At 48.8% G+C, this 12,998-nt stretch overlaps 1 protein-coding gene across 1 annotated transcript; it reads right to left on the bottom strand.

Moving 5' to 3' along the window:
* Positions 1 to 5,209: 5,209 nt before the first annotated feature.
* Positions 5,210 to 6,323, bottom strand: LOC110230905 (uncharacterized protein At3g60930, chloroplastic-like). Its single transcript, XM_021035147.1, has 2 exons — positions 6,039 to 6,323; positions 5,210 to 5,959 (listed from the first exon to the last, which is right to left on the bottom strand). Exons 1-2 carry the CDS (start codon positions 6,321 to 6,323, stop codon positions 5,210 to 5,212), a joined length of 1,035 nt encoding a protein of 344 aa, XP_020890806.1.
* Positions 6,324 to 12,998: the final 6,675 nt, after the last annotated feature.

Raw genomic sequence — 12,998 nt, 5'->3', positions numbered from 1 at the left:
AGAAGAAGACACATGAGAGCGGTACGTATACGCATCACGAAGGGCGCAATTTCTCAGGATACCATATCTACCAGATTGACACACCCCGAGGCCGTGGCCGCGGTAGAGGCCGAGGCCGTGGGCGAGGAAGAGAGTCCTTCACCTGGACAAGGGATCAGCCACCGAGCAATGATCAAGAGTATTGCGAACACCACAAAATTTTCGGCCACCATACCTCGAGATGCCGAAGCCTCGGAGCTAAGTTAGCAACCAAATTCCTAGCTGGAGAGCTCGGGACGAATGTCACTCTTAAGGATCTCGAGCCAGAGCCAGAGCCCGAGCAGACAAACCCGAGAAAAGACCCCGAACCAAGGAACTAGGAGTCTCAGAAAAGAACTCGGGGGTCGGAAGACGAAGACCGAGATAGTACGCGGCAAAAGGTTCTTACCATAATGGGTGGATCGCCATACTGTCCTGACACCGTAGCGGCAATCAAAGCTTATCAATGCCGAGCCGAGACGCCTAGCAACTGGACAAGACGCTTCGATCGACCTAATGACGTGATCACATTCGAAGAAAGCGAGACAAACGGGCTCGACATGCCTCATAACGATCCAATCGTCGTCACATTAGCGATAGGAGACCATGATATTTACCGAGTATTAATTGACACCGGCAGCACCATCGACGTAATCTTTCGCGAAACGCTCCGACAAATGAACATCGACATGTCACAGGTGATTCCGACCTCGAGGCCTGTCCTCGGATTTTCAGGGGAAACTTTGATGACGCTTGGAACCATCCAACTACCAGTCCGAGCCGGCAGGGTAACAAAGATAGTCAACTTCTCAGTCACCGATCAACCTACTATCTACAACGTCATAATGGGAACGCCGTGGTTAAACCTAATGCGAGCTGTCGCATCAACATATCATCTGTGTGTCAAATTCCCGACCCCCAATGGCGTGAAAACGATCGGTAGCGAGGAGGGCCCTCACAGCAAAGCCCATTGCCAAGGCCAGACCCAGTCAGAAAAATTCTCGGATGTGTTTCATAGCAGCACCAAACTCCGAAACCCTGTCACTGAAGCGAAGGCTGAAACCGATCACAAGAAATCAAAACTTGGCCGGAGTGAAGAGAAGGCTATATCTAAACAGTTATAGCAATTACAGATCGAGGAGGCGCGCGAGGAGAAGAAGCCTACCACGGATCCTATAATCTCCATTAGCCTCGACGACGAACGGCCCGAACGATGCGTGGAAATTGGCAGCGACTTAACCGAGGAAATCAAGACCGAGCTCATCTCATTCCTCAAAGAGAACATCAACACCTTCGCCTGGTCAGCTGAAGATCTACCTGGGGTAAGCATCGACGTAATCTGCCACGAGCTGAATGTTGACCCATCTTTCAAGCCCATCAAGCAGAAGCGAAGAAAATTAGGTCGGGATTGCGCAGATGCTGTGAAAGCCGAAGTAGAAAAGCTCCTGAAGATCGGCTCGATCTCCGAAGTAGTCTGCGTTGATTTCACCGATCTGAACAAAGCTTGCCCTAAAGACAGTTTTCCACTCCCACATATCGATCGCTTAGTGGAAGCAACCGCGGGAAATAAGTTGCTATCATTCATGGATGCTTTCGCAGGATACAATCAGATTCTCATGCACCCCGACAATCGCGAGAAGACAGCATTCATCACAGACCGAGGTATCTACTGTTACAAAGTCATGCCCTTCGGACTCAAGAATGCTGGCGCAACGTATCAACGGCTCGTCAACAGGATGTTCTCCAAGCAGCTCGGGAAGACGATGGAAGTTTATATTGACGACATGTTAGTCAAATTCCTTGAAGAAAGCGATCACATAGCCCATCTACGCGACTGTTTTCGCCAGCTCAACAAGCATAGAACAAGCGCGAAGTCCAACGTCTCACCGGGAGAGTCGCAGCCTTGAACCGATTCATCTTGCGGTCCCCTGACAAATGCCTGGCTTTCTACGATACTCTGCGCGGGAACAAGAAATTCGAATGGACCGATCGCTGTGAAGAAGCTTTCCAGGAACTGAAAAAGTATTTGGCTAATCCACCGGTGTTGGTGAAACCAGTCCCGGGCGAGCCATTATTTCTGTACATCGCAGTCTCTGATACGGCGATAAGTAGAGTCATAGTCAGGGAAGACAGAGGAGAGCAGAAGCCGATATTTTATGTCTCGCAAACTTTCACCGACGCGGAAACACGCTACCCGCAAACGGAAAAGCTCGCCCTCGCCGTAGTAATGTCAGCTCGGAAACTACGGCCATATTTCCAGTCTCACTCAATTGTCGTCATGGCGCCCGTATCACTCCGAACCATCCTGCACAGTCCGAGCCAATCGGGACGCCTGGCCAAGTGGGCAGTAGAACTCAGCGAGTATGACATCGAATACAGGAACAAAACATGCGCGAAATCTCAAGTCCTGGCTGATTTTATCATCGAGCTGCCAACAGAGAACGCCCGAGAAGAGTCACCCAACGCTGTTTGGATCCTCCACGTCGACGGCTCATCCTCAAAACAAGGTTCTGGTGTCGGAATCCGCCTAGCATCACCAGAGGGTGAAATCCTCGAACAATTCTTTTGGCTAAATTTCGACGCGACTAACAACGTAGCTGAGTATGAAGCGCTGATAGCAGGACTTAAGCTGGCTCGGGGACTCAAGATCAACAAGCTGCAAGCCTTTTGCGACTCCCAGCTCTTGGCTAATCAATTCAATGAAGAATACGCGGCTCGCGACGAACGAATGGAAGCGTATCTTGCTCTCACGCAAGACTTGGCGAAACAGTTCGGAGAGTTCGAGTTAACCAGAATCCCACGAGGTCAAAACACATCGGCCGATGCCTTAGCGGCTCTAGCTTCAACCTCCGACCCGAATCTGAAGAGAATCATACCGGTCGAGTTCATCGAAAAGCCGAGCATCGAAGATAATAGCAAGAATCAAGTTCTAACAGCTCGGGAGACAGAAGAACCGGAAGAAATGGACATCGAACTGCTAAACCAGCAAACTATAGATGCAACCGAGCCTGAATACGGAAGCGACGCCAAATGGATCGGAGCCATCTGAAGCTACATTGCCGATGGAGAAGTTCCTACTAAAAAATGGGCAGCTCGGAAGCTTAAGGCAAAAGCGGCTCGGTATACTCTGATCGACGGAGAACTCTTTAAATGGCAATTTTCCGGTCCCCTCCTTATCTGTGTCGAAGGAAATGAAGCTCGGAGAGTCATGGAAGAAGTACACGTGGATCTTGCAGAAACCATTCTGGCGGGAGAGCCCTAGCTATAAAGATCAAACGCCACGGATATTTTTGGCCGACAATGGTCAAAGACTACGAGAAGTTTTCTCAACGGTGTGACAAATGCCAGAGGCACGCACCGACCATTCATCAACCCGCCGAGCTCCTCTCTTTCATCACTTCGCCTTATCCGTTCATGCGATGGTCCATGGACATCATTGGACCTCTACACAACTCCAAGCAGAAGAAACTCGTCCTTGTACTGACAGACTACTTCTCCAAATGGATCGAGGCGGACTCCTACGCCAGCATCAAAGACGCGCAGGTCGAGAGCTTCGTCTGGAAGAACATCATATGCCGCCACGGAATACCTTACGAGATCGTTACAGATAACGGATCATAGTTTATTTCGGCTCGGTTCGAAGGATTCTGCGAGAAATAGGGAATTCACCTCAGCAAGTCTACGCCTCGGTACCCTCAGGGAAACGGTCAAGCCGAAGCGGCAAATAAGACGATTCTCGACGGAATAAAAAAGCGCCTCGACGTGAAGAAAGGCCGCTGGGCCGACGAATTGGAAGGAGTACTATGGTCGCACAGAACCACGCCGCGGTGGGCCACGGGAGAAACGCCTATCGCCTTTATCTACGGCACGGAGTGTGTGATTCCCACCGAAGCCGAGATCCCAGGACTAAGAAGACGTTTTCTCCCGGAGCAGGAAAATTCCAACACTCAGATGATGCTGGACGAGCTGGACTTAATTGACGAAAGAAGAGATTCGGCTTTGATCCGTATGCAGAACTATCAGAATGCAACGGCTCGGTACTACAATTCTCACGTTAAGCATCGCCGTTTCCACGAAGGAGATCTCGTACTGCGCAAAGTTTTCCAGAATACCGCCGAGCAGAACGCAGGTAAGCTCGGCGCGAATTGGGAGGGACCTTACACGATCGCAAAGGTAATCCGTCCCAGCGTCTACGAACTCATCAACATGAATGGCAAAGCGGTACCTAGATCCTGGAACACAATGCATCTAAGGAAATATTACCGCTAAAAACCTAAGGTACGCATGTACTCGAACTACGGGGTGGCTTGATCCCTGAAAAGGGTACGTAGGCAGCTCGTCCTCGGACGAGTTCAGCTACCCCTCCTAATTAAAAAAGGGGGGAGTGGGTCCGTATACATATACTCCCACTAAATTTTTCATATTTTCTAAGTTTTTACCCTTCGGATTTTCATTTTTATCCACCTCGACATCTATCCTAAAACTCATCTCGGGAACCTTTACGGTCTCTTTATCGACCCACAAAGCCAACACTTCGTTCGGACGATGGCCACGCCCACGAACAGAGAGCTCATTTCACCGCTTCGGTTACAGCGCCATAAGCATTCAAGACAATTCGGTCGGAGATATCTTGCCAAATAAATTGTCTTCAGAAAACCCAGTTAACTTCAACACTGGTACCCCAGTTCGCTTCTAAGCACTGGCATTGACTATATCAGCTCGGGTCGCAACCGATAAAGATTAGTCCCATATGACCAAAACCCAGTTACCTTAACACTGGTAAACGATCCATTTCACTTTCAGTTCGGAAGTTGAAACGGTTCGGGAGAATTTAACTTTTTCACGTCACACTTACAAAAACCCAGTTATCTTAACACAGGTTCGCTATTCCGAAAGTTAACTTCTACCGAACCGAAACTCATTTTTACCAAAACCCAATTATATTGACATTGGTGTATAATTCGGTTCGGAAGTTAAAACGACTCGGAAAGGATTAACTTATCAATGAACAATTATTAAACCCAGTTACTTAGCACTGGTATCGAATTTAGTTCAGAAATATTTCAAGATAAATAAGACTATTCAAGTACTTGAGAAAGAACATATATTATGTGGATAAAGCCATCCAGGCACAAGTCTTTACAAAAGAAACTCGAAACATGAAACAAGAGAAAGAAGAAACGCCTCGGACTTATTGGTCTCGCTCCTCGACATGCGCTGCCACGGGCCGCAGAAATGTGCCCGCCTGATCCGTAATGCCAATCCCCGCGGCAACTCCCTCGATTGATCTGTTTCCGAAATTATCTTCAACAGAATCTGGAAAAGCCGGAGGAAGCCTCAGATCCTCTCGCAGCTCGGTTCCAATCCGCACGAACTCTTCCTCGGCATCTCCGTACTCCGCTTTCCACTGGAGCACTTCCTCCTTCTCATCTTCGACGTTTTTGCCGCCTTCAAGATCGGCAATCAATTCGGCATTAGCCCTAGCCTGGGCCAGGAACATGTAGCGCTCGGACGCCTTCCCGTACATGTCCATCTTCGCCTCTATCGCCTCAATCTTCTTGGCGAACTCCTTTTTAGCCGCTTTCCTCTCCCGACCTACTTCCTTCTCCCGAAGAGACTTCTCCTCGGTGAATAGTCGGTTCAAGCGTTCGACTTTAGCCTCCAACTTCCGACGAAGACGAAGACCATCCTCGGCCGTCTTTAATCGCTCGACCTTCTCTGCTTTGGCCAACGCTTCGGCTTTTCGCCTGGCCTCATCTGCCTCGGCAATCATGGTCGCCGCCTCGGCAATCTTGGCCTCAGCCTCGGCACTCTTGGCATCCGCCTCGACTATCTTGGCATCGGCCTCAGCAATCCTGACCTCCGCCTTGGCTCGGGAAGTCTCGTATTTCCGGTTCGAAGAGTCGTAGGCTCGAACCATGCTGTTCATCGAATGAAAAGCCTGGGACGCAAAAACTTAAGTTAGTACCAAGATTTCTAAATTTTAAAAGACCGAGGATGCCTTGGAAATGAACCAATACCTTCAAGAATCCCGCACCGGTTTCGCGGTAGTTTTGAGCCTCCAACAAGGCCTCAGGAGCAGGCAGTGGTGGACCCGACGCGATCTTGTTCTTGTACACTGGAGTTTCACTACGACTCCTCTTCTCCTTCCTGGAAACTCCCGAGCCGTCACCTCGGGGTCTTTTTCCCCTAGTTTTGGATTTCGCCTCGGCGGCTGGAGCATCAATAACCAGAGCCCCAACCACCTCGGGGACATCGGTCGAAGGGGAGATATGCTCGGCCACCTTGGGCACGATTGAAGTCATATCCCGAGCTTCATCAGTCGCCTCGGCACCGACGACGACCTCAAGGCTGGCCTCGGGAGGAGTAGGAGGTCTGAAATTTGCCTCCAAAACAGCTCTTTCCTTAACCGCCTTCTTTTCGGCAGCTTTCCTGGCTCTCAGAGACTGCGCGGCGCCCTGCATCTCGATAAGATGATCTAGACGATGATCGGACGATTCAGAAGAGGATTGACAAGGAGCTCCGTGCAGTAGACGCAGGGCTCTCTCAATTCTTTCTTGGGAGAAGTGTTTCGTCCAATCGCACTTCCGAGCTATTAGTTCGTCGTGCAGATCTAAAAAGCCTTCGGGAACGTCTTCGAGAAATGATGGATTCCGATCTGCGAAAACAAGAAAACGTTCAGTGAAAAGTTTAAAGCAAAACAAAACAGTAAATACGGCTTCGGGCGTAGTACCGATTTTTCTCCACTTTCCAACAACTTTCCCTAAGAAGTCCTCGTGGACACTATACTCATTCAAGGCTACGTAGAAGAAATGGTCGGTGTACTTCTCATCCTTGCTCGGAAAACCACCGATAACCCTCCTATTTGGCCTCGGAGATATGTAAAATCTCTCAACAGGGCCTGGTATGCGCCGGATCTCTAGGAGATTCCTTAAGTGGCTAAGGTCGACAAGGTTGACCGTCCCAATACTCCGGACTAGAATCCCTATAAGATGGCGTAAGCCTCGGGTTGTGATCTGAGACAAAGCGATCTTGTATGACCATAGAAACGCCAATATAGGCCTCGGAATCGGAAGCCAGAGGTAGCAATGGTAGAAGAACCCCTCGTAATGGGTGAAAAACCCCTCGGGTGGATCATCTGCTCGCTCATTCGGAGTTGGAAGTCTTAGTTCAATCCCCTCGCTAAAACCAAATCGAGCCTTGAGATCCCGAAGGGAATCCTCCGTGCATAAAGTGGAACCCGGGGGATCAGGTTTCTTAGCTTTCTTGGCTCGTTTTCTCTTCTGTTGACCCTTGGCTGCTTGGACTTTAGCTTGGAGCAACCTACCCGCCTCGTCAGAATCGTAGTGAACCTCCTCGGCCTTAATAGGAAGTAGAGGCGCCTCGGGGGCATTTCGCCAGCACGAGACTCCAGCTTCACCAGCTGCCGGTGGATGGATCCTCCTTCTACTCAAAATCGCCTCGGAGTCATCAGGCAAATCCTGATCCCGAGCCACATCCGCAATCGTGTCTTCCCGAGCAACGAAACGGCTTAGGTCTTCCTCCCGTGAGGCCGACTCTGCATCACTACTGCGGTACAACTCGATCTGACGGTCCGTGGTTCCCGCCTCGGGGTCACTCGAAGAACTCCAGACCATCTTTCTCTTGTAGACAGGGAGATGAGTGTCGCCTCGGGGCGAATCACTGGAATCAGAGAGAGACATTTTCTGGCTCGGGCAATTGAAGGAGTTGATCGGAAGAACAAAGCTTGACAGATCGGAGAAATCAACCTAGATCTAATAACGGTGGCGCTACGACGGAAGTATAACGGAAAAAGTATAAAATGCAAGAGCTCAAGATCAGAGAGAAGAGAACAAACCTTGAAAATTTTCCTTTGCAGTTGCGAAATGAAAAAATGAGTCGGAGACTTAACATTTATAGAGATTTAGGCGCGTCGGGTACGAACGAGCCAAATAAAACACATCGTGTCCGCGTCTAAGGCGCGTCGGGCACGCACAAATTGAATAGGATTCTTCACATCCGCACAAATCTTGGGAATCAGCGAAAGGACCTTTCCACTTCTCGAGAAGGAATCCCAACCGTCACACGCCAAGAGAAGATGAAACGACAGAGGAATTCGAATCGCCAAAAACTTTGAAGGGACCGAACTGTCCGAAGTAAACGGCTCGGCCCAATTATCATAAAGCTCGTCACGCTTGGTTCTCCAAACTAACAAGCTGGGGGCTAACTGTTGGGGTCGGATTCCACCCGCGTTAAGACCGAGCCAAGACATGACACCTCGGGATCTACCACCAGAACGGCTCAGGGAACTATGACTAGGCCAGCTCGGGATCACTCGTCGAACTGGCTCGGTGAACGACGATCAAATCGGCTCGGGATCAATTACCGAATCGGCTCGGGTTAGGACATGATTAAACTGGTTCGGGTCATCCTGCGTCAGCTCGGAGATAAGACCCAGAACATCCTCACCCGAGCTGAATTCTCCCTTCATCCCGAGCTAGTTTGGCAAAATCACCAGAGACAAAGAACCAAGTCACCCGAGGCAAAAAGGACTTCGTTCACTGAGCAGAAATTCATAGAGTATCCCGAGGCAAAGACTTAGTAAAAGTACCATTTCCAAGCAAGGCTTCATTTCCGAACAAGAAGGAAATCACGAAGGATCAACTTAAATCAGGAAATCTTCCAAAAACTCCGAAGAATAAGGAAATTATCCTGATCCGCAATATTCTACACCGACTTCAAGATAAATGGAAATCTTCCGAGAATATCGCTGGAGAGGCGGTTTATCACCCCTATATAAAGAGACTCAAGGCTCTCGCAGAAGGCAAGCAATATCGCTCTAGAATTTACACTACACAAAGCTCTCATAGCACAAACATCTTTTCTTTTACGATCAAACTCTTGTACGATCAAAACTACTCTTTTCATCAATAAGATCAAGAACACCATCTTTGGTTACAATTGTTTCTATTGTTCTTTGAGAATTCACATTTATCGTATCCCTAAATTAAAACCCTAGACAAATCTTGATTGTGTTAGTTTCGACTTCCACAATCGCTGGAGATGCGGTTTACCATCCCTATATAAAGAGACTCAAGACTCTCATAGAAGGGAGAAGCAAAAAAAAAACGCTCAAGACTCTAGACTACATAATGCTCTAAAGCAAACGAACACTTTTCTTTTACGATCTAGTTCTCTACACGATCAAAGCTATTCTTTTCATCAATAATATCAGGAACACCATCATTGGTCATCGCTCTTTCTGTTTTTCTTTGAGAATTCTCGTTTATCGTGTCCCTAAATAAAACCCTAACGACAAATCTCGATTTTGTTAAGTTTCAACTTCCACAGTTTGGCGCCGTCTGTGAGGATACTTTGAAATTCTCTTACTCTAAGAATGCGGAACTTGATTACCGGAGAAGACGATGATTGAAGACGATTGTCAGATACCACCAATCGGAGAAAACCCGGTTCCTCCGAACCCTCATAATCCCCAAGCCGATCCAGCAATCTCGACGACTCTAGCTGAACTAAAGGATATGATGGTTCAACTCCAGAAGAAAGCTGACGATCAAGAGAAAGCTAACAAGACTTTGGCACAGTAAATCAAAGAAGTCACGTCCCGCAGACAGCACAAATCCACACGTTTCCAGCCCAACGAGACTCGTCTTCACAACGCCTACCAAAGCCACCAGAGAAACAACCCAAGCCGACCCCACCCGACGCAAAAATCGAGACGATCCCGCCGAACCGAACGCAGTAGACCAAACGGATGAGCAGGATAACCCGCAAGGTGAGCGTCCCCAAGCTGAAGTTAACTTTGCCAAGCAGACTGAGATTACCGATGATGAAGAAACCGAGGAGAACATAAGATGGGCCGAAGAGTCCGAAAGAGAGCGCAAGCTCGGCGAAATCAGAGCCTCTCTAGCCAAAGCCGAAGATGATATGAAGCTCATCAAATCCCAGATGCACAGTGTATCTTCCTCAGCACCAAACATCGACCGCATCTTAGAAGAATCTCGCAATACACCGTTTACAAGAAGAATCTCCGAGGCAACGATCTCCGATCCGGGAAAGTTCAAGATCGACTACTTCAACGGGACAACCGATCCAAAGGGGCACATTAAATCATTCATGATATCTATGGCCCGAGCCAGATTCAAACCTGGGGAGAAGGACGCTGGTCTGTGCTTACTATTCGTAGAACACCTTAAATAGCCTACTTTGGACTGGTTTTCGAGATTAGATCGAAACTCAGTCGACAGTTTTCACGAACTGTCAACGCTGTTTCTAAAACAGTACTCCGTACTCATCGATCCTAGAACATCTGACGCAGACCTATGGTCATTATCTCAGAAACCTAACGAGCCATTAAGGGATTTTCTCGTAACCTTCAAATCAATGCTCGCCAAGGTCGAGGGAGTCACCGATGTATGCGCCCTCTCAGCCTTGAGAAAAGCCCTATGGTACAAGTCGGAATTCAGGAAAGAGCTGAACCTCTCCAAACCTACCACGATTCGTGATGCGCTGCACCGAGCCTCGAACTTTGTTTCCCACGAAGAAGAGATGGAGTTACTAGCAAAGAGACACGAGCCAACGAAGCAAGCTTCCCGAGCCGAGAAGACTCAAACAGCTCCACCAGTCTAGAAGAAGGCGAACCAGAGCGGAACGTATACATATCACGAAGGGCGCAATTTCTCGGGAGCCCATAGCTATCAGATTGATACACCTCGAGGCCGAGGTAGGGGCCGAGGCCGGGGTCATGGATGAGGCAGAGATTCGTTCACTTGGACAAGAGATCAACCACCAAGTAACGATCATGAATATTGCGAACATCAAAAAAATTTTGGACATCACACCTCTTGATGTTGAAGCCTCGGAGCAAAGTTAGCAACCAAGTTCCTAGCTGGAGAACTCGTGACGAACGTCACACTTAAAGATCTGGAGCCGGAGCCGGTTCAGCCCGAGCAAACAACCAACACAGTAAGGGATTCCGAGCCAAGGAATACTAAAGCCCCGAAAAGAACCCGAGGAACCCGGACGAGGAACGAGATGGCACAAGACAAAAGGTCATCACCATATTGGGTGGATCACCGTACTACCTCGATACCATAGCCGCAATCAAAGCCTATCAACGATGAGCCAAGGCGCCCAGCAATTGGTCAAGACCATTCGACCAGCCAAACGACGCGGTCACTTTCGAGGAAAGTGAAACGAACTGTCTCGACATGCCTCACAATGATCCCCTCGTCATCAACCTCGCCATAGGAGACCACAATGTATTACGAGTGCTGATCAACACGGGTAGCACCATCGATGTGATATTTCACGAAACGCTCTGACAGATGAATATCGACATGTCAAGGGTAACCCCAACTACGAGGCTGGTCCTCAGATTCTCAGGAGAAATTTTGATGACTCTCGGAACTATTCATTTACCAGTCCAAGCCGGCGGAGTGACGAAGATAGTCAACTTCTCAGTCACCGATCAACCGACCATCTACAACGCCATAATGGGGACGCCGTGGTTAAACACGATGTGAGCTGTCGCTTCAACATATCACCTCTACGTAAAGTTTCCGACACCCAACGGTGTAAAGACAATATGTGGAAGTCAGAAGAATTCGCGAATGTGTTTCATGGCAGCGCATAAACTCAGAAACCTTATCACCAAAGCCAGCGCCGAGGTCGATCACAAGAAATAAAAAAATAGACGAAGCGAGGAGAAGGCTATATCTAAGCAGTTATAGCAATTACAGATCGAGGAGGCGCGCGAGGAGAAGAAGAAGATCCCGTAATCTCCATCTGCCGCGACAACGAACGACCCGAGAAGGCGATGTGTCTAGATCGGCTGCGATCTGAACGAGGAGGTCAAAGCTGAACTCATCTCTTTCCTCAGGCATAACATCGACACTTTTGCCTGGTCGGCTGAGGACCTACCCGAAGTAAGCATCGACGTAATTTGCCACGAGCTGAATGTAGATCCATCATTCAAGCGTATCAAGCAGAAAAGAAGGAAATTAGGCCGAGACCGCGCCGATGCTGTGAATGCCGAAGTGGAAAAACTCTTAATGATCGGCTCAATTTCCGAAGCAAGATACCCAAACTGGTTAGCAAATCCTATCGTGGTAAAAAAGAAGAACGGGAAGTGGAGAGTTTGCGTTGATTTCACCGATCCGAACAAAGCGTGCCCTAAAGATAGTTTCCCTCTCCCACTCATCGAACGATTGGTAGAAGCAACTGCCGGGAACAAGCTGCTGTCGTTCATGGATGCCTTCACGGGTTACAACCAAATCTTCATGCACCCCGACGATCGTGAAAAGACAGCGTTCGTTACGGACCGAGGCATTTACTGCTACAAAGTCATGCCTTTCGGACTCAAAAACACCGGCGCGACATACCAACGGCTCGTCAACAGGATGTTTTCCGAGCAGCTCGGGAAGACGATGGAGGTTTACATCGATGACATGCTCGTCAAATCCCTAGAAGAAGCCGATCATGTGACCCATTTGCGCGACTGTTTCTGACAGCTCAACCTTCACAACATGAAGCTCAACCCAGCAATGTGTTGTTTAGCGGTGAAATCAGGCAAATTCCTTGGATATCTGGTAACCCACCGAGGCATCGAGGCGAATCTTAAACAAATCGATGCTCTACTAAACATGCCTTCGCCGCAGAACAAACGCGAGGTGCAGCGTCTGACCGGAAGAGTTGCAGCCCTGAACCGATTCATCTCCCGATCTACTGACAAGTGTCTGGATTTCTACGATACTCTGCATGGAAACAAGAAATTTGAGTAGAGCGATCGTTGCGAAGAAGCTTTCCAGGAACTGAAGTCTTGGCAAAACCAGTCCCAGGCGAGCCATTATTTCTATACATCGCCGTTTCAAACACAGCAGTCAGTGGAGTCATAGTCAGAAAAGACAGAGGAGAACAGAAGCCAATTTTCTACGTCTCGCAGACTTTCACCGATGTAGAGA

Source organism: Arabidopsis lyrata (genome assembly GCF_000004255.2).
Source record: "Arabidopsis lyrata subsp. lyrata unplaced genomic scaffold ARALYscaffold_2, whole genome shotgun sequence".
In the NCBI taxonomy this organism is placed as follows: Eukaryota; Viridiplantae; Streptophyta; class Magnoliopsida; order Brassicales; family Brassicaceae; genus Arabidopsis; species Arabidopsis lyrata.
This window is presented reverse-complemented; position numbering and strand designations above follow the sequence as displayed.